General features: G+C 34.9%; 5 protein-coding genes across 5 annotated transcripts in view; 2 read left to right on the top strand and 3 right to left on the bottom strand.

Annotated features, from left to right (window-relative positions):
* Window positions 1–3,562: 3,562 nt before the first annotated feature.
* Window positions 3,563–6,177, bottom strand: HELRODRAFT_170288 (hypothetical protein; the record flags this gene model as incomplete). Its single annotated transcript, XM_009016105.1, has 8 exons — window positions 3,563–3,670; window positions 3,823–3,954; window positions 4,412–4,559; window positions 4,675–4,736; window positions 4,870–5,006; window positions 5,205–5,323; window positions 5,472–5,659; window positions 5,851–6,177. 8 exons carry the CDS (start codon window positions 6,175–6,177, stop codon window positions 3,563–3,565), a joined length of 1,221 nt encoding a protein of 406 aa, XP_009014353.1.
* An 897-nt stretch (window positions 6,178–7,074) lies between these two features.
* HELRODRAFT_170287 (hypothetical protein) lies at window positions 7,075–8,013 on the top strand (the record flags this gene model as incomplete). Its single annotated transcript, XM_009016104.1, has 3 exons — window positions 7,075–7,113; window positions 7,264–7,341; window positions 7,438–8,013. The coding sequence occupies 3 exons, from the start codon at window positions 7,075–7,077 to the stop codon at window positions 8,011–8,013; spliced, it is 693 nt and encodes a 230-aa protein (XP_009014352.1).
* An 809-nt stretch (window positions 8,014–8,822) lies between these two features.
* Window positions 8,823–10,756, bottom strand: HELRODRAFT_170286 (hypothetical protein; the record flags this gene model as incomplete). The annotated part of the gene is made up of 4 exons (XM_009016103.1): window positions 8,823–9,431; window positions 9,532–9,672; window positions 10,230–10,396; window positions 10,510–10,756. 4 exons carry the CDS (start codon window positions 10,754–10,756, stop codon window positions 8,823–8,825), a joined length of 1,164 nt encoding a protein of 387 aa, XP_009014351.1.
* A 395-nt stretch (window positions 10,757–11,151) lies between these two features.
* HELRODRAFT_170285 (hypothetical protein) lies at window positions 11,152–12,668 on the top strand (the record flags this gene model as incomplete). Its single annotated transcript, XM_009016102.1, has 2 exons — window positions 11,152–11,925; window positions 12,027–12,668. 2 exons carry the CDS (start codon window positions 11,152–11,154, stop codon window positions 12,666–12,668), a joined length of 1,416 nt encoding a protein of 471 aa, XP_009014350.1.
* A 4,505-nt stretch (window positions 12,669–17,173) lies between these two features.
* The window catches only part of HELRODRAFT_110566 (hypothetical protein), a gene marked incomplete at its 3' end in the record, with an annotated part of 13,155 nt that continues 2,343 nt past the window's right edge, over window positions 17,174–27,985 (bottom strand). Inside the window, exons 4-20 of the mRNA XM_009016101.1 lie at window positions 26,357–26,519; window positions 24,312–24,435; window positions 23,876–23,941; window positions 23,443–23,559; window positions 22,299–22,385; window positions 22,060–22,208; window positions 21,763–21,866; window positions 21,279–21,397; window positions 21,036–21,134; window positions 19,854–20,035; window positions 19,456–19,566; window positions 19,160–19,227; window positions 18,983–19,041; window positions 18,620–18,685; window positions 17,811–17,975; window positions 17,557–17,627; window positions 17,174–17,279 (exon numbers count right to left, since the gene is read on the bottom strand). Coding sequence (XP_009014349.1) covers window positions 17,174–17,279; window positions 17,557–17,627; window positions 17,811–17,975; window positions 18,620–18,685; window positions 18,983–19,041; window positions 19,160–19,227; window positions 19,456–19,566; window positions 19,854–20,035; window positions 21,036–21,134; window positions 21,279–21,397; window positions 21,763–21,866; window positions 22,060–22,208; window positions 22,299–22,385; window positions 23,443–23,559; window positions 23,876–23,941; window positions 24,312–24,435; window positions 26,357–26,519 — 1,856 coding nt within the window. The remainder of the gene's footprint in view (window positions 17,280–17,556; window positions 17,628–17,810; window positions 17,976–18,619; window positions 18,686–18,982; window positions 19,042–19,159; window positions 19,228–19,455; window positions 19,567–19,853; window positions 20,036–21,035; window positions 21,135–21,278; window positions 21,398–21,762; window positions 21,867–22,059; window positions 22,209–22,298; window positions 22,386–23,442; window positions 23,560–23,875; window positions 23,942–24,311; window positions 24,436–26,356; window positions 26,520–27,985) is intronic.

Below are 27,985 nucleotides of genomic sequence, written 5' to 3'. Positions count from 1 at the left end.
ACACACAAACACTCACGTGAACACACAGACACACACACACACACACACAGACAAACACATACACACACGCGAACACACACACACCACACATACACGTAAATATAATAACCAAGTCAAGAAAATTACAAAAATTTTTCACAAACTTTTTTTATTTGGAAGCTGGTAGGCTGATGCCGAAGCCAAATTCTCCTATTTAAATTAAAGTTCACTTTTAAATATTGATTAAAACAAATAAAATTTTTAAGAAATATAAAATAAAAATAATAAAAAAAAATAAAAACCTGCGATTGCTTATCCAGAGATGCTTTATTCACATTATCACCATCTTCGTCATCATCATCATCTCCTACATCATGAATGATGACGTCACTAACATCTTTATTCAACACACCCACATCAACGTCACGAATACTAGATGTGGCAGAAGCAGTAGCTACAGTAGCACTAGTAGTACTTTTACCGTATGTTAGATCCTTGGAAGATGATGAATGTACATTACCAGTGTGATCAGCATCATCATTGAGATCAAAATTTTTAATTAGAGTGTCCTTTGTCATATCTTCAGTAGATGAAACATCTGGGCCTTCATTCCTCAATGTCTCACAAGTTTCTTTTCGATTGTATTTGGATGAGAACTCTAGAACAAAAATAAATAATTATTTCAAGAACAATGGCTGTTTGATTCATTCGTCAGAGTGGCTATCATTTTTATCAAACCACAGTATTCAATCCAGTCACTACCAAAGACTTTTTAAAAAATTCACCAGAATGCTGACTAATAAACCAACCAAAACAATAATTTAACAACAATCGATCAATCAAGGACCCGCCAAGAACAATCAACCAACCAACCAGCCAACAAACCGACCGACTCACCGACCAACCAACCAACCAACCAACCCACCTTTTTTAACATAAACATGCTGAGACAACTTATCGATCATCCAGCCCTGCAACGTGAAATCTTCTCCCCCACTGAAGACCAGCCCCTCGTCCTCCAGCCCCCACTCCACACTGCTCACGTGACCTCGATGACCTTTGAACATCTCAACACTTTTGTTGCTCTTCAACATATCCCAGATCTTTATTACAGACGTTGATGAAGTTCAACCAATGAAAAACCAAAATAGAAAAATTGCCACTTTTACATTTTATATTCCACCACTAGGCAAGCAATAACAAAGTGGATATTAATGTGTGACCAACTTGAACAGTCTTATCAAAGGATGTAGTGACCAGCTGACCTTCTCTGTGAGGTGACCAGGCCAGGAGACGAATCTTTCTTGTATGTCCTTGCAAGCAAGCAGAAGTCATCCAAATTTATTATCATTATAGATGTAATTGACCAGCAACAACAAGTAAACAAGGAAATGCATGAGAATAAATGGATTTTATATGATGAATACTTTGAGAATTATTTTGGAACATTTGAAAAGTCTTTATTAAGAATGATATATCAATAGGAATGAGAATTGCACAGAACAGCTGTTGCAGTGACCTGATTCAATTGCAAACAGACAGCTTATCACATGCACTGTGTGTGTGTGTGTGTGTTGTGTGTGTATGTGTGTGTGTGTGTGATACATTGTTTCATGCGTATTAAGATTCACATGCACTGTGTGTTTATCGAGGAGAGAAATGTAATAAATATATAAATAAATCATTATTTGCGAGAACTGCAACGTGCAACTCTCAATAGTAAAATAAATAAACTGAGAAATAATTATTAAAAGATGGGTAAATTGATAACATAGTAATTATATTCAACCGAAAAGACCATGTAAACACTTTGATTGAACCACCAATCAGGCAACTGACTGATAAGCCAGCCAGCCAGTCAACCACTGATAGCCAAACAATCATCCAACAAGCCTATCAGACAGCCAACCAACCAATCACCTTTTAACGTCATGAAACAATCTTGAATTTTTGTGACAGTTCTTTCTTCGGTCCGACTTGATGTCCAACCATCTTGGATGACAATTTGGTGATCGGATGATTGATGGGATTGGTGAATGAGTGATTGGAAAAATTACTGATTAAGCAATTGATTGAAAATTTTTATAAATTGTTAAGATAAACATAACCATAACCTCGTTGAAAGAGTTGAAATTAAACTGATCAAACATTTTCATCAACCAGTCAATTAACAAACAGATCAACACTTCTAAACTACTTGACAAACCAATCAACCATTCAATCAACCATTCAATCAACCATCCAATCAACCATTCAATCAACCATTCAATCAATCAACCAAATGACCAACCAATAACATTTTTCAAGTTGTACACGCAAACGTCTGAAACACTCGCACAGACCGCCAGATGATGACGCATGCGTGACGTCAGTGATGACGTCATCATGACGTCGGGATGCCAGGACAAGTCCGTCACGGGTTTTTTGCAGTGGTGGACGGAGCAGATGAGAGTAGGAGGATTCAGTGGGCAGCGACAGTCGTACACCTCAATAACCCTGCAAGGGTCAAATTTCAAAAGCATAACAAGTAGAGATATAACATGCCTTTTTTTTAACACCAATGTGTTTTTACACCAACCAGTTAAAGACCAAAGAAACCCAAAAACTTAAAACATGACAATTAAAAATGAAAATATTTATAATAATATTGCACAAGATAACTCTGGCTCTCCAGCACGGAGGGACATCTAGCAACACGAATGGCAAACTAATGGTTATGGCCAGCACACTAATATTGGAGCTGCAACACAAACACTCTCAATAAACTGACCACTTAAAAATAATATATGAGCATAAAAAATTAACCCAGAAATATATCCGAGAGCAAAATATTTGAAATCCTGTGTGAATGAAATTTTCGTCTTTGTCCCTATTCCGCCAGCACCAACGACATCCCCCTCACCCTGACAACCACCAGCACTACGGTGGTCTCCAATGATGATGTCAATGTCCACCGCTTCTTCCTGACCAAGTGGAATGGAGTGTTGATGGATGTGATGGTCACCGACACTGAAGATGGCATGTCCATCAGCTGCGTCACGCAATCACATCATCACACAATCACATCATCAGTTGCTATTTGTCACTACGTTACATTATACGTCAATCAACGTCTTCAATTTCATTCAGAATGAACATATAAAATCTAAACTAAAAATATCAGAGAAAATTATTCAACAAATATTCATACCCGAACTGAGAACATCGCCCCCATCACAGTCATTTTGACTTTGGTTATTATTATTATTAATTTTTACATTCCGTGGAGTGAATAGTGGGCCCCAGTTAAGCCAGCGTACGACGTCATTGTGATGGGTTCTTGAGAAGGTAACTGGACTGTAGATTCAGTATGTGAGTGTGCGTGTGTGTGTATTTGTGTGTGTGTGTGTGCATGTTTATTAAAAATGAGACTCTGTGTGTGTGTGTGCATGTGTGTGTGCGCGCCTCCCTGGAGAGGTGCCATGTGCAAGTACATATGGATAGCGACTAATATTTCTGTGAACTCAGCTTCCTATAAAATTATCCCTTTGCCCTTCACTTATCAGACCATTCATCAATTTATTCACCCATCAAATAATCTCATTCAAATGACAACCAACGTCTTGGCATTGGCGGCTGTGTTGACGAGTCCCACCATTCCATCTTCCGTTCCAAATGCCAACAAGTTGTCACTAGTTGGATGCCAACGTACCTGAAGTTGTTGTTGTTGTTTAAATTGTGATTGATATCATGTCTTTGTTGTTTGTATGCTTGTTTTGTTTGCAAACATTTTGGCGTTGTTGTCGTAACTTTTCACATTATTTAATTTCATTTATAGCTCAAAATATAATTATTTAATCTGACCGCTGTGACTTTTGATTTCATGAACTGCCAGAAAGTTCTATTGTTGGTGCACTTGCCGTTGTTCAATGTCATTGTTTGAATTGTGTTGTCACCCACCCCAAGTGCAAAAAGACCTTTTGAAAAAGTGACCATCTGATTGGTTAAGTTAACTGACCAATGAACATTCAACTAACCAGGTTCGATGGGTGATTGGTTGATAGAATAGACAAAGCCACCAATAGTGGGTAACGTTCTTTCAACTTGATTTTCTTTCACATTCCATACTATGAGCTTATAAAATAGAATGATTTGTAGAGCACGTTAAACACTAAAAATCTGATTTCAATTTTTGCCATCCCATTGTAAAGTTATTTATTACTTATCTAAAAAGTCAACCAGCCAACTTGTCAACCAACGTGAACAACCAGCCAGTTCAAAAAAAACCAATCAATCAACCAATCAATCAAAAATTAATCAATAACTAATCGTCTAACCAGTCAACTGCTGATCAACCAACCAAAATGACTGACTGACTAAACAGCCAACCAAACTGACCAACCATCCTACCAGCCACCCAACTAACCTGCCTATCCATCGAGTAGCTGCAAACCATGACATCATCAAAGCCCTCACCCATTGACCCTGACCTCCTCCTCCACGACACTACATTGAAAATAACCAGACTGTGACCTTTCAGATTTCTCACCAGAGGTTGAAGTTTAAGTTTCGCGGCAGTCAAGTTGATTGTATACAGCTCGCTGGTGCAATAATATTCCACTTAATGAAATTGTAACACTAATTTTTTATTTATTGTGGAAAATTAAACTAATTAAATCAACAGAACTTTTTTTAAATGTTATGCCCTGAACTAACTTTGCAGATGATACTATCATTTGGCTGTCTGAATCTGGAATACTGCTCAAACTAAACCACCTCTGCCCAGAAATTTTTTTTTAATTTTCATTTTTTAGTTGATTAACGCACAGAAAGGTGAAAATAATTAATATAACATTTTATAGATTTCAACAGCTTGCCTTATAATAGCTAATATGAGATTTGTAGATAAACCTCTGATTTCTTTTTGAACAAACTGACAGTAGAAACATCCCAATTATTTTGTCTTTGTTTCTTCAGTGTCCATAATTTCAATGTTTTGTCTCTGCAGACTGACACCAATCTAGAAACAACGTCATCTTTATCCTGATCTAGGAAAAATATTTACCAACATATTTATATAATTTTAAAAATTTAATAAAAGTTATCAGTTATTTAGTTATTATTTATTTATTATTATTATTATTAATATTAGTCATTAGTTATTTATTAAATAAAATAATTTTCAAGTTGAACTGGTATAAATGAAGAAGTATGTGAGAAGAAGGTATAACCAATCAGAAACAGACCTTGATGGCATCTGAGCCAATGCAAGGACTGCACATTTTCTTCGTGACCTCTCAACTTGTACAGCACCTCCACTTTCTTGTCAACCAGTTCAAGAATCAATATAATCCCTACTTTCAGTCTAGCAAAAATAAAATTATTTTAATCAATCAATCAATCAATCAATCAATCAATCAATCAATCTCTAATTTTAGTATAAATTTATTATTATATTCATGAATAAATTTTATTATAATTTTTTAAACATTCTGGCAACTGCTGCTGCTTACCCAACTGCAACTTCATTATGTTTAGAAGTGGAAACAGACAGAGAATTAATGTAATTGTCAGAATGTTGACAGGTGTACCATACTTTTACATCTTTGCTCATATCCCAGAAGCACACAGAACCTTTGTCATCACCACTGACTATCATATTTTCATTTAATGGGCTCCATTGCACAACTGTTACCTTATTCTTTGGTTAATAAAAATTTAACACAATAAAAAATACTTACTTTAATTTTAATATATATTATATATATATAAGTAAATAAAATTTTGACTAATTTTGACCATTTTATTTATTTATTCATAATTTTTTCACAAAGCAAATAAAAATAAATAATAAAAACTGTGAAAACAGCAATTTAAAAAAATCAAACGAACCCTATGTGAATCATTTTCAGACTCTGTAGTGCATTTAAAAGTCTTTAAATTGAATCTTGTGACAAAAAGTTTATCACCACTAGTACTAACAACTGCCCGCTCATCACCATCATATCTTCCGTCTGCACTAGCAAAAGAAACTCCGGCAACTTTATCATTGTGATGAACGACAGGGAACGGATAAAGCCTGACATTAGAGTGCCTTAAATCCCAGACGTTGACAGAGGATCGGGATCCGAAACAGATGAGGCCGTCACTGCTTGAGTCCATCACACGACTGTAGTACCAGGAGGGAGTGGCAGGCAACATGTACTTCAGGGCACTCATCTTTTTTATAGCTTTACTTCAGGATCAGACTTAAACTTTAGTTTTGTTTTTATTTAGACTTTTAGTAGAGATTAGTGAATTAGTCATTAGTTTTACGTTTACTAAACTAAAATTATTTTACTATTTCAATTTTACTCTTTTTGGTTTTCATGTAGAAGATGGTTTTTTAAATTAGTATTAGTTTGAGCAAACTTGAAACAAACTTAAAAAACATTTAAAATTTTTTAAACTGATTGAAAATAATTCCTGAACATTTCCTAAAAAAACCATACCCGAACTCTAGCTTACACTCGCCGATCAAAAGTGAATCGCAGTTGAAGCACAGACTTTCCAGTTTTTAGTGTCGTACCGACTATGGATATATTTTTGTTATGCAATTTTTTATCCATGGATGTCGTCGTTCCCATTAGTTACTGCTTTGCGTTAAAAACCTCTTATCTCTATATATCTAAGATTATGAAGTAATATTAAGTTGATATAATACTTTAAATGGTAGATTACAAATTAAGTATTTGGGATGATAGGGAGTTGAAGCTTTTGAAACAGCATGAAGAATTGTATAGTAAATTTGATTGAATAGTTAAATAATTTTTTAAATTTATAAAAAAATAATATTATAAACAATAAAATTGCAATAAAATAAGTATTTATTTATTATTCTATATAAACGTCTATGTCTGTGTATATTATATTTGATTATGCTTTATATCCATAATGAACAATTTGGTTTAACATATTATTTTCACATAAAAACTAAAAAGTTTGTATAAAATGTTGCATGCATAAAATAAATTAATAAATGTCTTTAAAAGAATAGAGCAGAGGAGAGCATTGCTAAAAGGGTCAGAATGTTTTTTCAATTTCGGAACGAAAAACGTCACAACGTTTTTGTGGAACATGAGAATGGCTAATGAAAGAAACGGAAAACTAGTAGAAGTAATGCTTTTGAGGAGATAATGTTGTTAGAGATAACGATCTTATATCAATCCAACCGCGCTTTTCATTTCTTGACTTACCATTATTAGTGAAATTGAATTCGAATAGTCGCTTAATTAAATAAAAATCTGAAACTAAACCTCAACCTAGAGACTCAGATCATGGGATGAAAAACTGAACGTCGGTACACAAAGCAATGATATCAACTCACAATTCTCCTTTCTCAAAGTTTGTTGATTTTTTATAGAATAGAATCCCAATTACACAGCAAAGGATAATGCATGAACTTTGGTTTTAAATTAATATTTTTTTTTAACAATCCAGACGAATTACTGGACGACAGTTACAAAGATTTTTCCATTATGGCATGAGGAATGGTTAGAATATGTGCGTAACAGCAAGAATACAAATGCAAACCATGCAAGTTTTGCAAGATCAAAAAACGTTGTGAGTAACAAAGCCCAGAACTCAAAAGAAGAGAGCAAGATCAGACCGCAGATGAGAAGAAACCTAAGATACACGTTAACTAAAAATGTAGTAGAACAGACTTCAGAAAACAAAAATAACCCAAATTCAAATAATCAACAAACATTCATTACTGAACAAGCAGAGATCTCTAAACTAAGATTGACAAAAATAGATCGAAAAGAACCAAACAGCCAGAAAATGTCTGTCACAAAATCGGACGTAAACAAAAATCAATGTAAATCTGCTTCAAAAGAACATGCAAATGTTCACACATTGAACAATGCCATCAAGAAGGGTGACTCTAAACTCCAATCTACAAAAGTGTTCACGAAAACCGTTCTGAGCGGGGTATATTCAGACAAAAGAAGCACAACAGACTTGTCAAGCACATCAAAAGCAACTAAGAAAAAAGAGATAAGGTTTAACGTATGAACCATTCCACTATAATAAAACAATTAAAGCACGTTTGATAAACCACCCTACTTAACATGCGTACTCGTCATTCATTTTCTTAACATTCTTTCATTTAGCTATTCAAAAGTTATTAATATATTTACTCAAATACAAGACTGAAAGCAATTTCACGTTTTTATTATAAAAATAAAATGCCACAAACTTCTTGACAATGAAATAATTGGAAGTTACTTGAATGAATCAATCCAATAAAATACCAATAAAACATCATTTCAGCACACATAAAATCACTAGCCCCTATCATCAAAATGCCAGTGGACAGTTAGTTTTACATTATAAACAAATAACCTACGCATTCATACTTATGCATACAATTGCACGCATGTATACATACGTGATGAACAACATAAAATTAAGTTGCATGTTTCACTTAAACAATTTTTAAAATTTATAGCAATGGAAGAATGTCCCACAGAATAAAAAAAAATTAATTAGGATATAACAAACTATGTCAAAATGTAAAATTATAAAATAACAAAAATGTACAGAGTATTTAATATCACCATCCACACTCTAGTACGTATTTCATTATATTAGTGATTTATGTACGGTGCAACAGGCCTGAACATCATTTTATAACACCAAAGACTCAGCATCTCATCAGTGACACTTTAAACATCAAAGTAAGAACGAACCAAGTGTTAAAAACATGAAGTGCAGCGATATTTTTAATTACAACACACCAAAGCAGTCACTCACAAATTCAAAACAAATCAAGCAGAGCACACCTCACCACACCATGCACACATACAGTTAGTCTAGCAAATTTACATGGAGTAACTGTTGGCAGCGTACCCACCGGAGCCGGTAGTGTAACTGTTGGTGTTCTTGCTGGCAGCATATGACATTCCATTAGATTCACGAGTCTGATGATATCCTCCTTGGCCATTAGATGCACCACCCATAGACATCCAGCCGCTTTGTGCCAGTGCAGCTTGTGTAGCAGCAATGACAGCTTGATTGAATGCTGGACCAAACTGCATTGCTGCTAGATCAGCTGCTGCATGTGGCACCAAGTTCGCCCCCTGCATTGATTTGTCAGTAGATCCAGAATAGCTCCAACCAGAATTCCTGTGATCACCACCACCTAATTTTGAAACCCAAGATCCTTTTTTGTCATACCCATATCCTTTTGGTGCAGCACTACTACAACGAACACTGTTGCCCTTGATAATGAAGTCTTCCCCACAAAGATTCTGGGCAACATCAGGATCTGAGAAGGTAACAAAAGCAAATGCTCTGAATGGTTTCGGTATGAAAACATCCACAACTTCTCCATACGAAGAGAAAAATTCCCGAATGTCATCAGTTGACATATCTTCCGTGCAACGACCGACAAACAGTTTTCTGCTTATCGGAGAATCAGAATCATCCATCTAAAAAGAAAAATTATATATTATTGAGACAAATTTACATGGAAATAGGTTAAAGGGAAACAGTAGATGAAATAGACATGTTGAAACAAAATAAAGAAACCTTAGAGGAAGGAATTTTAACATCGCACCATCGTCCATCTATCAAATGTCTTTGGCTCAAACACTGCCTTTGAGATTCATAATCTGCAAACCTGATGAACCCGAAACCTTTTGATTGGCCAGACTTCGGATCTTTTTTAACCTAATCAAAACAGAGGACAATCGTCAATTCAGTTAAACATGATGATAAACATATTTAAAATAAAAACTTCTGTAAAAAAAGTTTCAGTTGCACAGCATGCTCTCCTAATATTTAAACATTCAATGCCAAACAATTTCTCTGCACCCACTCTGATTTTTTTTACACAAAATAATGTGATAAAATTAATTTAAACTGTTTTAAACACCTTTCACCCGCAAATAATCATTCTTAATTTAAACGTGCACTCTCTGATTTGTACAAAACACTTATTCCTTAATTTTAGGCACTCGCTACTTCAGTCACACAAGTATACGGTGACTAAAAGTACCTTGCATAACTGTAAACATCCTTTTGTTCTGATTCATTTCTTAAAAAACCTTACCGTTAATTGATTTGGATCAATTTCCTATTAAGACTTTTGATAAGACTTTAACGCTAAGATGGACAAATTTATAAATTATGCATTTATAAAAAAACTTTACGAACAAATCAACTTAAATAAAATAATAGCAAAATTCTGATTTTTAATTGAATGTTAACAAATCTAAGTGCCTTACTTGAACCATCAACAACTCTCCATATTTCGTGAAGTAATTGGTTAAATCCTCTTCCGTACTTTTCCAGGGCAGACCAAGTACAATAAGGTCAGAACACTTCAGTCTATCAACTTTTTTCGTTTTGGCTTGAGGTTTTTCACTGCTTTCATCACTCTTTCTTTTATAATCTATCAAAACAAAATAAAAAATATTTGTAATCTAATGCAATAATTGCAGTGACCAAAAAAAGACATAGAAGCATAATTTTAATAAACTGTAAATAAACAAAGACAAAACTGACCAGCATTTTCTTTAGGATACACAACAATGTAACGAGATGAAGACCAGACGCCATCTGGTGGATACAAATCACCATCAACAAGTCGAACACCTCGCATGGCTCCCGTTCCAGGATTTCGATATTTCAATCCGCAGGCTCCTGGAAACTGGGCAGACAACGTGCTCAAGAGAAGGTTGCCGTTCATTTCTAACGGTACCTCAATGAGTTCTTCCATTTCATCCTCAGCTACGCAAACGTACTGGTTCATGTTATTCATTGAATTCATTGAACTGCTGTAAGTGTTGTAATCGATAGCTGAGTCCATATAACGAGGTATTTCTTGACGGAAGTACGGTATCAAAAATGCGGAAAACGTCAAAGATGGCGACAAAGAAACAATGAAAACGGAAACGGCTTCAACACAATTATTGTTCTAGCACTTTGTTGAACAAAAACTATTTTGTTCAATTCATTCATTTTTTTTAAGTTTACTAAAATGTATTTAATATTAAATTTTTGTTTATTTAAAATTAAATTAATAATTAAATATAATTTTGGTATTCAACTTTTAAAAATTAGCCTACTAGTTATACCTTTTTTTCTGTTTAATTTCATTAATTTAAAAGTGACACTGCTGTGCATTTTGTTTTGCTGGAAAAAATAATGGAGGATACGGTAAAATTGAAATCTCTCTTGGCTGAATTTATATTGAATTCGTGTGGAAATACATTCAAGTATTCAGATGAGCTCAATGTCCAGTGCTTGATCGGCGTAACTGTTGACAACAAAAATGTTTTTCTTATAAATATCAATGAATCTAATTCTAAATGTAACTTAAATAATAATAACAATAATAACATAAATAATAATAATAGTTTGTTAGTCAACATCAACGCGACTAACTCGTCTTGCACGAGCAACACCAAGTCTGATCAGGCATTACCAAAAGTTGTATCAGAACGAAGACACACAGAATGTGTGGCTATTGATCATGATGGTGGTGGTTATGCAGAAGTCCAGAAGTGCATGAAGATTGTGCAACATCCCACCGGACTGGTCGAGCAAAAGGAAGTTCAGTGGAAAACATACTCGGTTGACGGAAAGTTGTTGGAAGAAAAAAAAGTTGAGGAGATCCAGCCAGTTGATGAAACGCAAACAATTCCTGGAAATGATGCTGAGACAGAGGAATACATGCCTAATGATGCTGCAAATTATGATCAGGAACAAAATTACAATGAATATTATGAAGAGTACACCGAGGATCAGTTATACGATGCTGTCAATGATAATCAATATTATTATCCATATGGCGAACAACAACAGTTGCAGCAACAGCAGCAGATGTTTTGTGGTCCAACTGGTGCTGGAGGTAAGGGTGGAACATTGAAAAGAGGCAGAGGAAGAGGACAGCACTCAAATGTTACCAATAAACAAAAGGTAATTCTTTTTTTAAGTTCAATAGCATGTAAAATAAAATCAAGGTAAAAGATATTTATAAATTATTCAAAATTATTTATTTAAACTATTGTGATATGTAGATACAGCAGCAAAGCATGGCACAGAAGCAACATCAACAACATTCAAGTGGTCAGCCCCCTTTCAAAAAGTTCCATGGAGCCAACAGCAAGCAGAATCTTCAGATGAGAAACTATCAGCAAACCAAACAGACTAATGCTACACGAAAACAATCTCAGCAATTTCAACAGCAGCAGCAACAGTCTCATTTTCAACAGACATCCACTTTTACACATCCTCAACAACAATTTCATCCACGACAACAACAACAAAGAAAACCAGCACCACAGCAAACTTTTCAGAACTCTCCAAGGTTTCAGCAACAGCATCACCAACAACAATTCCATCTACAACAACAGTCTTCCAAATTAAACCAACAACAACATCAACAGCAAATGAAACCTCCACGAGTGCGAAAAGTAACATATAAGCAGAACCCAACACTTGTAAACAAAGCAGTAAAAATGGTGCATGAAGGAGCAATAACAATAAAAGATGCTCTGAAAAAATTTAATCTATCAAGGGTCGACTTTTCAAAATGTTTGAAGATGAGTTCATCTGCAAACGATGCTGAGGAGGAGGAGGAGGCAGAGGAGGTTGCGGAAGATGAAGAAGAAGAATGGGATGAAGAGGGCAATGACATGAGCAATTATGAAGAATATTAATAAAGGAACTGTTGCAAAACATAACGTTACACTCGTTTAATCTTTTTTTATTGTTTAAATGAAAAATTTTAAAAATAATTTTTAGAATGTTGTTTTGATATTGTTAATTTTTGACAGGCTGAATGAGTGTAAATGAATAAGAAGCCATATGAGAGATATGTGTTTTGAGTATATATCACTAGCATGTTACCTGTACTACTTTATGTTTTAATTTTCTCCTAAATATTTGTTATACATTGAATTTTAAAAGAAAAAATAGAGGAATGTTTTCAAAGATTTTGTTTTGGAATGATTTTAAAATAAGATATAAGGCACAACACAAACGTAATCAATTTTGTTCCATTCGTTCAATTAAATATTGTTCATGCTTACATGAAATGATGAGTTACAATAGTTAATCTTTATATTATACTTATTCTATTTCAGTTAACGTTAATGAAAAATCAAATACTAATCAATTCTTAATACTATACGACGTTTTATATTGCACCTATTCTTTATCCTATTTCTCCATTTAATTATTATTACTATTATTTGCTCTATATTAGTTGCACACAGTTAGTAAAGCTTAAAAATGCAATATAAATATATTTATATAATTTAATTAGGGATGCACCGATTTAGGTTTTTCAAATCCGGTCGGACTCGGCCGGATTTAAAATTCAAAAACCGGCCAAATACGTTCTATTTAAATTTATATATTAATAGTTGAGATGGCATGAGTTGATGGCAAAGAAAACAACGTGCTACCTCGGGAAACCGGGTCTCTGGACGCAAAACGAAGATTGATTGAATAGTTGAGTTTCCAATACACAATAAGTTAATGATAAAAAACCAGATATAAAATGATATCATGATATTATAAAGTGTTGATTGTTTTTTATTGAAAAAATTCCAGTGTACAAAAAAGTTTATTATTTCACATGTAAATAGATAAATAAGTGAAGCATTGTATTTTAAGAATATCAGCTTCTCAGCGTTGTCAGAGAGCAGTCTTGAGCGTCATATACTATTATATATAAGTGCTCAGTTTCTTGCACACATATATCAGCTTATATTTTATGCATAACCCATGTTAGAGCATAAAGAAAATTGTCCAACTCACTTCACAATTAGTGATGTTGTTATTATGTGTCATGTATGCACGTGCACAAGTTCTTTTACACAAAGATCAGCTTATAATTTATGCATTACCCATGTTATAGCACAAAGAAGATTGTCCAGCTCACCTCACAATTAGTGATGTTGTTATTATGTGTCATGTATGCCGCCTAGCCTAACCTTTAATATATCCTGTTCTTAAACTATGTATATATATATATATATATATATATATATATATATATATTATGTAGCTAAATGATCCGTCATATACAATTATATAGTATATACACGTGCACAAGTTCTTTTACACAAAGATCAGCTTATAATTTTTGCATAACCCATGTTATAGCATAAAGAAAATTTTCCAGCTCACCTCACAATTAGTGATGTTGTAATTATGTGTCATATATGCTTAGCCTTTAACTTATTGACATAAAATTAATTGAATTCAATAAATTTTTTTCTATTTATAACATTTTAAAATGTTGGTAGACGCTTAAATCCGGCCACCGACCGGATTTGAAAAAACCGGATTTTGGCCGGAGCCGAACTATGGTGCATCCCTAATCTTCCTACGCACCAGTCACATTTCGAAGTCCAGAAATTCATGACCCTGTCGTGACGCGAGAGATGTGCAATAGCCAGCCTACATACTTTTCATTGTGAATGGACATTTCAGTTGGCATAATTAGTGATACAAAGTGGTTTGATGGAACTGTACTAGTAGTTCAGTAGTTTGTATTCGACTGTAGAAAATGCATCGCAAACGCGAAGGGAGTTCATTTCGCCAAAAAGAGGAAGGGCATAAATAAAACAAAATGCGACGTCCTCTAAAAATTAAAAGATATCCAAATAAATAGTTACTTAGTTTCGGCAAATTACAAAAATTTTGGTAGATTTGGACAAGGTGATGGTTCAGAGGTTGAGAGCGCCTGGTCCTGTTTCACAGTGCCTGCAGCAAATTGTCAATTTTTTTAAAAAAAAAGATATTCAATGTTATATAGGTAATTAAAAACCTCAAACATTTTGTAATTACAAAAGCAAAGTTTTTCATTACAGAAAAGACCTAATGTATTATAAAATCACACTCTTTGCTGGGTCCAGGAACCAAAAAAAGTAAATTTGTCACACAGTGAACCTACCTGAACAGTGAACCTAGTTTATAGAATCAGAATGATAGCTGCTATCCGCATTTTAACTTGACCTCTAATGACTGGCTCCTTTCCTAATTATAATCTTTAATACCCACACCATCGCATCAGGTCCTAAAAGTTATGGTGTATTAATACAATTTTATAACGGAATTTAACGTATATAATTTATTTTCATTAATTGTGAAATTAGATTAGAAATATAAAAAATCATTCGAATCAATGTTACGCAATGACCACAGGAACAGGCAAACGTTGAAATATCATTCATAATAAACGTTCATTGTTGTTAAAACATAATACTTCATCATTGGTATAAAAGTTAAAGTTGTTCACATAAGGTAAACACACGGACTCACACATGGACTCACACACGCACACATAATTATCCTCTGCTAAATAATGTTTTGATATATAGATAATGGTCATAATCACTAGAAAATTAAATATAATATAATATACGTAATCACGATCTGACACGCTAAATAAAAATAGGAATTGTAAGCAAGATTAAAATCAATTGACGACATGTAATTTAAGTATATATAGCTTTATACATATATATGATTGTTATAGAAACATGAAGCTAATATGTATCTCTCCTGACAACTTAACTAACGTTTATATATCAAAGCTATCATTTAAAAGTATTCATCCACTAACAATATCAAAAACAATTGTTATACATAGAAGGAATAATAATATTACAACCAATAATAACAATTCAATGCTGTTATTATTATTATAATCTATAACAATAATAATAATAACATTAATAATAATAATAAGCAATAAGATCGTTCATAACAACCATAGCAAAAATTCACCGTTGTAGTAATAAATCTAGTGGGAGCTATTTGATTGAACAGAACCCAAGTATGTATGGCTTAGTCAATCGTAAATAAAAGCGAACGAAATATGAGTAACATTTCTTTCGGTAATTATTTTAGAGTTTCGTGCTTTTTCTGTCAAAACTTAATACACTATACCATAAACTTACATAAACCATAAACATAAACAAAAGATTATTATTACACGGTATAAAATTTGTTCAGATAAATTACATAAAAATATATCATACAAAATAATATTTAAATAATAATCACTATCAAGGTAAATAAAGGATGAACACGATATAATTGCTTAAATAAAAACAAGGGTATGACGTATGAAATGTTTGCAGATGCGAATATAGCATAGCGCGGAACGGATGACACGCTACTGAAACAAATGAAAGTTTAGTTGTACGAATTACAAAAATATCTTTGAGTAGTTAGAACGCAACTTAACATGCTTCAAAAGGAGAAATATGTATAAATAAAAACCTAAATATCTCATAGAATATATGCTATAAATATGCAACTGCAAAACGTACAGACTGATAAACACGAAAGATGCTAACGAACTCAATGCAGATTGTTATAAAATCACAACACATCAACACCGATTCTAAATCAAAATTGAAAAAAAGAAACAGAATAGAAAAACGAAATAAAATTGTATAATTTTTAAATGTTAAATTTTTTGATGCATTAAATTTGATTAAAATGTGCAATAAAGACAAGATCTCTCATTCATAATTAAATATATAGGAATAAAGCAAGCACGCACAAACACCCAAGCACGCACACACATTCACTCACACACATTCACACACACACACACACACATATATATATATACTTAATCATCGTTGTCACCAACAAATGCCTGGTTAGTATAGGCATAAAAAAAACATGATTAAGTAATGCAACTGAAAAATGATCAGGTTGCTAAGAAGTGAAGAACGAATGACTGAATGAAAGAAGTTAACATCTTAATGCGAGTATAGAACAGAAATACATCTAAAACTGAATTAAATACATAGACAAGGACAATAATGAAAACAACAAAATAAATAATAACGCTAACAACAAATTGTGAATAAAAAGGAAATGAAAACCGAGAGAACGGTTCATAATAATGAATGAACAGGCTAACTGGGCCGACGGACGTATTGCACCTTAAACAACCAATAAATAGTAGCATCATTAAATGCAGAGTTTATTCGGTAACGAGTGTCGCCACGCTTGTTAAGCTGGTTAGTTAACGATTCTAGAATGAATGACCTCACAAAATGAAAATAAAATTCGATGCTAGATAGTATAGTAACTACATATGACTTCACAATAATCATCATCATCACCATCACCACCATCATCATCTTAAATTATGTTCACCAGCGGTCATGATAATGATATGCCTCATTCCTCACCAGACCTCGCACTTCTTCAGCGGGTTCATGGGCGAACCTGCAGGGCAGTTGAACTGTTTGGCGAACTCTGGAAAGTTCGTCACCGATCCGATGACTCTGAATCTACGTTCATTTCATCGGCATCATTAACATTAATAATAATTACGTTCACAATTAAAATAATAATGACTACATAAAAATATGGAAAAAAACCGACAGACAGGCAGACGAGCAGCCACACAGCCAGACAGATTCACATTCAGACAGGATTCAATCAGAAAGACAGAATACAATCAGACAATCACGCAATCAGACAAACGCGCAACCAGACAGCCAGAAAAACAAACAGAAAAAGACAGACGGACAGCTAAACAAACAGTGACAACAGTGAAGTAAGTACCTTGGAGGACTGTGAGTATCGATCATGATGCTGTTCTTAACATCTGCTGCATTCGAATTTGCACACCAGACCTTCCATTGTGATGGTGGGGAATCAGATAACAGTGACAAAATATTGATCGAACACAACTAATTAGAAAACATTGACACGTTCAAACACAATTTCGAAACGAGGAAAAAAATCTCAATATAATATTACGAACTTAAGAAAATGTTAAAAACTGCTGTTAAGATGACGTCAGAAAATGAACAGACCTGTGCAAATGAAATGAAGAAAAGTTGTTTGCTGTTGTAAGGAACGCCAGGAAGTTGTGGATCAATGTTCGTCCTGTCGGCAATGTACTGCTCGTATGCGTAGTAAGCTGACTTCAATCCTCCGTTGTCTGCTATGTTCTCTCCTAATGTCATCTTACCTTTCAACTTTTTAGTCCATGCATGGCGGGTGGGTTGTTGTGTGTTTGAATTGTTGCTGTTGTTGTTGTGTGGTATGTGTTGTTGTTGTTGTGTGGTGTGTGTGTTTTTGTTGTGTGGTGTGTGTTGTTGTTGTTGTTGTGTGTGTGTGTGTGTTGTTGTTGTTGTGTGAGTGCCAGTTTGTTTATGGGTAACGCCAGTGTGTGTGTGTGTATAAGTTAGTTTATTTGTGTACATTTGCTTGCTTACGAGTGAATATTTGGAATGATACAATGCTAGGTGATCTACCAAAACAGTAAATAAATAACAACAATATTAGTGCTGAAATATGTTTTTAAATAATAAAATAAAACAAACAAAATGTGAAAACACAGGGAAAAGTACAAAAGCAATAAAAAAGTACCACACAATAAACAAACATACAAGTCTCAACAGTACACCTACAACATGCAAACAACGACAACCACCACACAACAACATACATAACATAGCAACAATTTTTAACATACATTCAACATACATAGAACATTCTTAACATACAACACAACAACGTCCTTGGACAACAATATTGAACAACATACAGCTCACACAGCTATATTCAACTACATACAAAAACATACAAAACAGTAAACAACAGCAACAACAGAACATACATTGTCTCCATTAATTGAATAGTTGGAATATTGATCAACCAAGCACTGAGTTCTTTCCTGGAATAACTGTGATAAATTTGAATGATGTTGACGTACACACAAAGTTATCACCAACGATGGTTATAACCATATGTTAATTTGTTGTTAAATTAACATAATGTATGCAGTATCATCTTAAAATGATGGTGCACCGTTTGAAATATTGGCTAAACTAACGATAGCTTAATGCCATTCATGCACAATTTTACTAACAATTTTGCAGTTGCATGGTTTAGAAATATTTAAGGCAGGTAGGTAGGTAGGTAGGTGGGTAGGTAGGTAAGTAGGTAGGTAGGTAGTAGGTAGTTAGGTTAGAATATTCACCTCAATAATCTTCTCATTCCACCACATTCTCATGATACCTGTCTTGTCATATCTTCTACCTAGTAGTGGCGATGATGAGGAAGAAGATGGTGATGATGATTATGATGATATTGTTGGTGATGATGATGTTGAATGAAAGAAGAAGAATGAATGAATGAATGAAAGAATAAACAAAACCTTGATCGTCAAATCCATGAGTGAGTTCATGGCCCATAATTACACCCATAGCACCGAAGTTCAACGACCTTTATTTATTATTATTGATATTTTTATCGTCAATAGTATTCCCTATCCCCTCAAAAGAGTCACATTACTATTTTCATTATCACCATTTTCATCATTCTAATCATTCAAACATCACCATCATCGCCATTACCATCACTATCATCATCTACATCCTATCCACCACCACCACCACTATCATCATCATCACCACCACGACGACCACCATCATCCTTATCATCATCACAAACTTGGGGTAGTCTTTATGGTAGAAGGGTAGTTGAAGTATGCCGGCCGGGAAGACGATCTCATTTTTGTTGGGTGTGTAATAAGCATTAACGGTTTGTGGAGTCATTGACCAACTGTGTGTTTGTTTGTTCGTTCGTTTGTTTGTATGTTTGTTTGCCCGCTTGTTTGTAAGTACGTGTGTATGTACCTGCGCATGCGTGTATGAATTTGCATGCTCATGTTTTTCGTGTCTACGTCTACTGTGCAGTGTGCATTTGTCTGTGTGTGTGTGTATGCAGTGCAATGTGTCTGCTTCAAGTTTGATACAAATCATTCTTTCGTCGATAAATTGTTTTCAATCCATCCATCCATCCATCCATCCATCCATCCATCCATCCATCCATCCATCCATCCATCGAACCTCATCTTATCATTGTCCTTCCTCAGCTTAGCGAGGCCAGTGTTCATGCCGTTGATGAGTGTTTTGTAGCAGTTCAGGAAGTACTGGTCTTCGTGAATGTCCAACTCGGCATACTTGATATCCAACTCCGTGGTGTTGAGCACGAACTCAGGGAAGCCGATCTTCTCGACAACTGCCTCTGCCTGATTGAAAATTATATATATATATTTCCCGAAAGTTGGAGCATGAAAACACTTGAACCACGAGACAGTACGTAACGCGGAACTATGATGAAAAAAAATCTGACCAAGAACTTTCACTGATCTGCCAGAAGAAACATTTTTATCCCTTAAGCACTCAGCCATCACAGCAATTTCAACAGCCCATGCTTAAAGAAGTGTAAAATCTGGTGATTATGGTGGCAGTCGTTGTTTTCATTGTTTTGGTGGTCAGATACAATTCAACTGGACTTGGGCTCAATTATGGTTTGCGGACAAAGAAAAGCGCATGCACGATGTGCACGTGATGCTGCTGAACGATTTGAATATTCATCACGTGACACACTTTTACAGGCTATGCAAAATCTGGTAATGGTTAACAACCAATGGCGAACTTTGGTACACTTTTCGATGGTGAACAAAGACAGGCGCATAAATTATGCAAGCAGCTTGAACGGTTGATTATTCTGGATTATTGTATGATCTGGTTATTGAACTAGTTAATTTAATTTTATTGATCGTTGTCGAATATAGTTGATAATAAAGGTTCATCCGTAATATTGTTTCTGTTTTAATAAATAAAATAATAATAAAGAAATGAACCAACGCTTGAGGGAAGACTTGCGAGCGTGCGGAAAGGTCGGTCCGTACGCCCAGCAAGAAGGGCGAAACATCTTTTTCGCCCGGCCCATATATTCCGACCCTGAGGTCTGTACAAGATAGTGTAGACCGGCGAGTCCCGGCCAGGGAAGCGACCGCCCGCGTGAAGAGGCGAAGGTGTGTGGTATCAAGCGGCCGGTGGCGTGTACAATCGCCACGGCGCCGATGACCGACACCGACCCTACCGTGTCGACGATTGCCGTCGCAGCGAGGACAGCGGCGACGACGAGCGTGTCGACGGAAAAAGTGGTAGGAGGGAACGCCGCGACAACCTTCACGACGACGACGACAAAAATTCTACAGAAGCAACAAAACAGGAGCCCACTTTATCAATGGCAGCCTTCCTCGTTGCTTCATCCATCCAGGCCAGGTTAGGTAGGTTGTCGATGAATGCTTTCCTGATGTACTTCACCATCTCCACTGCCTGATTGGTGATGGTAGTGGTGGTTGTGGCGGGTTGATGTCATCACTCTTGTATGGCACAACATTTAACGTGATCATAAATATTTTTTTCGTATTTTATGAAATCAAACTACCCAATCAACGGTAAGCCAAATGAACAACTCACAGAAGTTCTACTGCCTTCGTTGAATTCCTCCTGAATGTACTGGGTGGAAAGCACGAAGCCCATGATGCTCTCACTCTCGTACACGCAGTTTCTCCACTTCTCTCTCTCACCTACCACACCTGCATGAACGATTCAATGTAATGTGAGGACATGAGATCAGTGAAGTCATGTGATCAATGACGTCATGCAAGATCACACTCCAGCTCCAACAACACATTACAACAAAACGACAATGACAACGGTATCAGCCTGACAACAACAAAACACATCGTGATGCACCGTGATAGAAGTTTGTGAAGACATAAATGAATGCACGACATCAGCAATATGACAGCTTGCTAATTAATTAGGACGATGTTCACGACAGGTGCCGTTGTGGTATATAATGGGAATCAACGATCACGAGCAATGAGTAACATATCAATCTTGTAGGAATTAAAGTAGAAGAGAGAGAAGAACCGCTAGATAGATAATCGAACCCTACCTGTAAGCACATCCCTGAAATCCTTCCTAACTTTTCTGAATGGTTTGTTGAGGTACTGTGAATAGAATTCCATCACATTCCAGACTATGTAGTTCTGCAGCATCCTGTGCATGTGTATGTTATTGTGTTTGTGTCAATCCATCGGCTTTTTCTTCAATCAATCTACTTAATTTACTATCATTTTATAGAAAACTTCATTGGCATTCAAACTGCAGATAGATAATTCCACCATTCATTCCTTTATTCAAACAATCAACCAGCGGGCCAGCTAACCGACCGACCGACTGACCAACCAACCTTTTGCCATTTTCCTTATGTAAGGTGTTGTTAATCAGAGTGTTGAGCTTGACGAAGTACTCTGGGTAGGGAACAATGATGGGCTCACTTTCATTTATTGTTATGTTCACCTTGGAAAATCTTCCATTTATGTAATCCAACCAATTAATCTGATGATAGGATGAGGTTGATGTGAAGATGATGAGAAGAACAATAATGATTACAAATACATCATCAAATCCTAATTGTCATGCACTAACAAATGGAGCAATTTCTTGAAGGTAGGTAATGTTCTGCTTGTTGTACATCTTCTCATCATCCCGACGTTCTTCATACGGAGTTGTTATCTGGGTGATCGATCGATCAAGTTGTTCTTTCCGTAAGTTATTATTTTTTAATATTCCTCTCAAAGATATCAATCAACCAACTACAAAAAACAGCGCACGGATCCACGCAACACACGGCAACAATTTGTCGTATGTGCTGATGATACACTGCTGCCACATATGACAGCGTTTAAAAATAAATTCACCCCGTAAAATTTCAATAGTAAATTTGGCAGCTAAGAAAATGGTAAAGCAAGCAGGCTTGAACTGAGTGCACGCGTGAGGAAATGCACTATACACTTTATAGATTGGCAGTTGGCAGTCAGGTATCCGAGTGCATTCAAACCAGGTCATCATGAAAGAGGTTCGATAAGACAGTGGTACTTCAAACATACAATTCTTCCAGCTAGCCTACCATCGGCATAAACCACATGGAACGTTATGAAAGTTTACAAATAGACGAAAATGTTAAACGAACTAAAGATATAAAAATGTGACTAGAGCATGTCCTACGTATTTTAATGCCCCCTTCAATCAACACGATGGTGATGATGAAGACGAAGATGAGAGAAACAGAAATCAAGATGGTGTCACGGACAAAATAGAGCATTTATACAACAAAACAGATCTTAAATTGGTTGCCAATGTTTTATTTTGTTTACATTATAATCACTCATCCTAATTCAACCCAATTTTTATAATCTTTGTCGTCATCATCGACGTCATCACAGCAAAATTATTATCATTATTATGCCGAACATGGGGTCTTCCAACGAAATCTCAGCCATCATTATTCTTGAATAATTACCATCCACTTCAGATCAACAACGACAACAACATTATTAAATGTCATTAGCACCACTTGGAAACATTGTTGTTAGCTGTGAGGAGGCAGATCAGAAGACTCACAATCATCATCCTCATTATCCTAATCCTCATCATCACCTTCACCCTCATCATCACAATCATCATCATGGTCGCTCTTATTATCATCATCATCCTCATCACAATCATTATCATCATCAACATCCTAATCATCATCATCATCATCGTCGTCACCCTCACCAACTAACTGAACCTCGGCCAGATCCATTTCGAAGAGCAGAAGTTCCCTCATCAACTCCCTCGTCTCGTTCTCCTCCCCGCCCATCAGCACGCTAAGTGACGTCATGTACTTCAAATAAGCTGACATCAGCTGTCACGTGATCGCGGTTGTGATGATGATAATGATGATGACGGTGGTGATCTTGATGATGATGATTATGAAGAATGCGGTAATGATAAAGTCGATAATATGACAAAAATAACAATACAAATGATAGAATTGTTTGTAATTATTGCTTTCATTTTTTTTATTGATTAATTTACTCATTTATTCACTCATTCATTTATTTGATCATTCCTTCATTCATTCATTCATTCATTTCATTAGTTCTTCAATCATTCAATGAGTGGATGAAAAAAAAACAATAAATGAATGAATAAAAAAATGATTACAAGATACAAAATACCTTATCATTATCAATAGATTTATTGAGATAGAAATCTCTATTTATATTGAAACCTTGTTGCTCCACCTGGCGTTGATGGTAATGATGGCGACAGTGATGATGATGATGAGGAGGATGATGACGTAAATGATGAGAACGATATTAAAAATGATGGTGATTATGATTATAAAAGAGATTCAACGTAAGAAATATAATCATTATCAGCATCCTCCACTTTCATCATCTTCACAATCAGAATTTATTTTCACTTCTCAACTTAACTCATGGGAGACATCACATATCATGAATATCCTATTCCATCCATTTATTCATCCACCATCTAGCAATCCATCTATTAATTAATCCATCCATCCAGTGATTAATCCATTCGTTCACCTAGTCATCCATCGACCATACAATCCATCTATTCATCCCACCATCCATGAATGAAACAGACTCTGAGAATGTTTTTGTTAGAATCCTTTTCATCCTCTGAAACGGATAGCGAGAAGAAGATTGGGATGCCATTATCCATAGCCAGCTCCGTACTTCTCATAAAATCCCAGTCCGACTCATTCCACCTTGATGTGATGGCATTAAAATTACGCTACATTACATCAACAACATTAACCAATGTTACATTACATTAAAATAACATTATAACGTTATAACATTTACATAACATTAACATTAATAACAGTGACATCAAAATTACATCAACGTCAGCATTTCATTAATTCGACATCACCTTACATCCCATCACTTCAACATGGCATTGCATAAACACTCCATTACAGCAACATTATGGCTTCATTACAACAACATAACATAACGCTAAGAAAAATATATATTTCCATATTCCCATTCATGTGTTTGATCACGTCAGACAAGAGTCTACAACACTCATTTGAGGGTAAGGACATGAAATAATCACATGTTGACATAAATAAGTTTGAATTTTTTTCTAAGACGTGAGCATATTTGCATGCCTAAATCTATAGCAAGGTAATCATCACAATGATAGTGTGGCAATGATGTTCTTAACAATTAAACACCCCATCAACCAGTGTTACTTCATACTAACCATCACATTTACATTACATACGTCTCAATGTAAACATTATTTCTCTAATGTTTGCAGTTGTTTCTGCACCTTATTGCTGCAATACATATATATATATATATATATATATATATATATATATAAATAAATAATCATATATAATGCATGATATATAGGGTTGTTATAATATAGAGGTACCGCGGAAAATTGTATGGAGATACTTTTCTTTTAGAATTGGGCTTTGGCATCTGCAATAATTTTGGCATCTGCAATAATTTTGGCATCTTTTAAATTTGACAATTCAAACAATTTATCGTTTCAATCATTCACATGTTGTATATTAACTAAGGGATGCAATGTTACAGATAAAATATCAGTTACGCTTCACATGGCAACGTTTAAAACACACAATAGTATTGCAATACATTCAAAAGCCTGTATTGTTATTTGCAATACAAGTTTTTTTAGCATTATTATCAGCCCATAAATATCTACAGAATCCTCAAAATTAGACTGCATTTTTTGATAGTAGAAAATGAAACTAACCCATCAACAAGTTGTCAAAATGAAAAACAACAAAGTATTTGAATCAACATTTTTTGCACAACTGAATATTATCATCTTCACCGACATTAGCATTTTGTTATTCAGAGCACATTCAGTTTGTAATTGCTAAAAAAAATTAAGAGTTTCAAAAACAGAAAGATGATTTGATATGGTTGGCAGAACATCAAATGCTTCCACTTACTAAAAGAATATGAAAGTTAAAAGTATGAACAAAGAAGTGAACATGAAGGAAAACAACGAAAAATATCAATAGACAAGTGAACATGAAAGCGAACAACATAAAAAAAAAAGAGTACATTGTAACAATTCATCAATCCTCTCATCTTCATAGTGGTTGCCAGCGTCAACGTTAAAACATTTGGAGAAAATTGTTTTAAAAGTATCACTTAGTTAAAGATGATGGAACAGATAAACAGCCAATAACAACATGCTATTCATTATCAGTAAATATTTTTCTCCTGTTCTCACAAATCATCACCCTCAAACATAAAGGCCGCTTAATTTTGCCACGTGTGCTCATTTATTTTCATTTACCATTTTCATTATTTATGCAATAAAATAATTGTATTCTTTTAGTTACATTCATAATAATTAACAAGTATTATTAAGATCATATCAACATTCAAATTCTAGGAAGTTGAAAAAAATCAAAAAACTAATGCAAAATGTAAGTCAGAGGAGAATTTATAATGAAAACCACAAGAAGACTTAATGTATTGAAAACATTTTTAATTACAAATTCCTTCATTGATATTTGTTGTATTAACACCCAACCATCAGCTCAACCGTCAATGCATCACCATTATGACAATTAAATATGATCAAGTCAGTTGAATGAATGAATAAAAAGAAAGAAAGAGTGAATCACTTACTTGCCAGCAATATCAGAGACAGACCATCCACCCATCTTCTGCATCATGTAAACCACAGGCTTCGAACCAATCTTCTCAATCTCTTCCTTCGGGTCCATGCAAGACATGTAGAACTTCTTCAATTTCGTCTGTGATTCGCTGTAACTCTCATTAAGAGGTGCCTCTGTGTAATTATTTTTGTGCTTGCATGTGTGTGTGAGTGTGTGTGGTTGCTTGTTTGCCTGTGTATGTCTATTTAAGACCATGTGTATGTGTGAGTTGTTTATGAGAACATATGTGTGCATTTTCTTATATGTGTGAGCTAATGTGCATGCCAGTTTTAAAATTGTAAAGTTAGACTAATTAAAAAAAGTAAGAAACAAGTACATCCATTAAAAATTTGAAAACAACAATCTTTTTAGCCAACTTTAAACATTTTTGCAGTTTTTTTAAACTTAAAAATTCTGAATACATTTTAACATCTAGGAATTTTTATAAAAGGTTAAACACTAAGTCCAATGAAAATGATCATTAATTTCAACAACATGTGCGTGCGTGTTATCTTTCACTTGCCACCTCTCATTAACGAAATAAGAGATGTTATTATTATCATCATGCACATGTATGCAGTTGGTTGGATGTGCTTAGTTGTTGGATGTTGGAGTCCCACGCTTCATGCTACAAACATCAAATTTCACAAATATGCATTATATACAGCAATTTTGTTATGTGAGATCTTGATAACAGGGAAAGTTTGACCAAAAACAATTAATCAATCAATCTTCGTTTTGCGTCCAGAGACCCGGTTTCCCGAGGTAGGACGTTGTTTTCTTTGCCATCAACTTTTTGCGCCAAATTAGACGATCAGTTGTATCCATATCATTTAAATTTAGAGCTTTCATGTCTTGCTCGATTGTTTGTGACCAGGACTTCTTTGGACGGCCTTGGGACGTGTGCCAGGTACTTCAACATCTGCAAGAGAAGTTATGGCACTGTTTCCACTTCGTTTGACATGACCAAACCACCGCAGACGGTGTTGCCGGCATTCGTCCTTTATATCATCTAAACCAGCACGACGCAGGATTTCGGTAGATTTGATGTGGTCCTTCAGACTAATTCGTTGCATCCATCGGAGCATTTTCATGTTGGTTCGTTGAAGTTGTTGTTCTAGTTTGGTTGTCATTGGCCATGTTTCTGCACCATATAACAACACCAGACGTATCACAGATTTATAAAGTCTTGATCGTAGTGGTAGTGGGATGTCACGCCGCATCAATATAGAGGCAAGAAGATGCTTCCAGTACAATCCAGAACATCCCCTAGATATTGAAACAATGTGACTCTCTCTATTTTAATGGCTTCAAAAACAGTGCTATTTCCAATTGATGCAAGCAGGACAAACAAAATTGGACACTTTAGATAAAGTACCAATTATTTTTGAACAACGTTTGTGACACCACTGGTTACACTGCTGGTTACACTGGTTACACTTCTAACAACAACAATAAAAACAACAGAAAGTTGTTTTTATTGTTTTCTTCCTTTGTCTGCCTGTCTTTAATCATGTTTAATGTAACTTTGTAACCATTAAAATCATCAGCATCAAATTATTTCACAACTTTGTTTGTGAAATCATCAGCATCAAATTAT

The sequence above is a fragment of the Helobdella robusta genome (genome assembly GCF_000326865.2).
Source record: "Helobdella robusta unplaced genomic scaffold HELROscaffold_17, whole genome shotgun sequence".
Classification (NCBI taxonomy): domain Eukaryota; kingdom Metazoa; phylum Annelida; class Clitellata; order Rhynchobdellida; family Glossiphoniidae; genus Helobdella; species Helobdella robusta.
The sequence above is the reverse complement of the archived record's forward strand: the minus strand, read 5'-3'. Positions and strand labels throughout refer to the sequence as shown.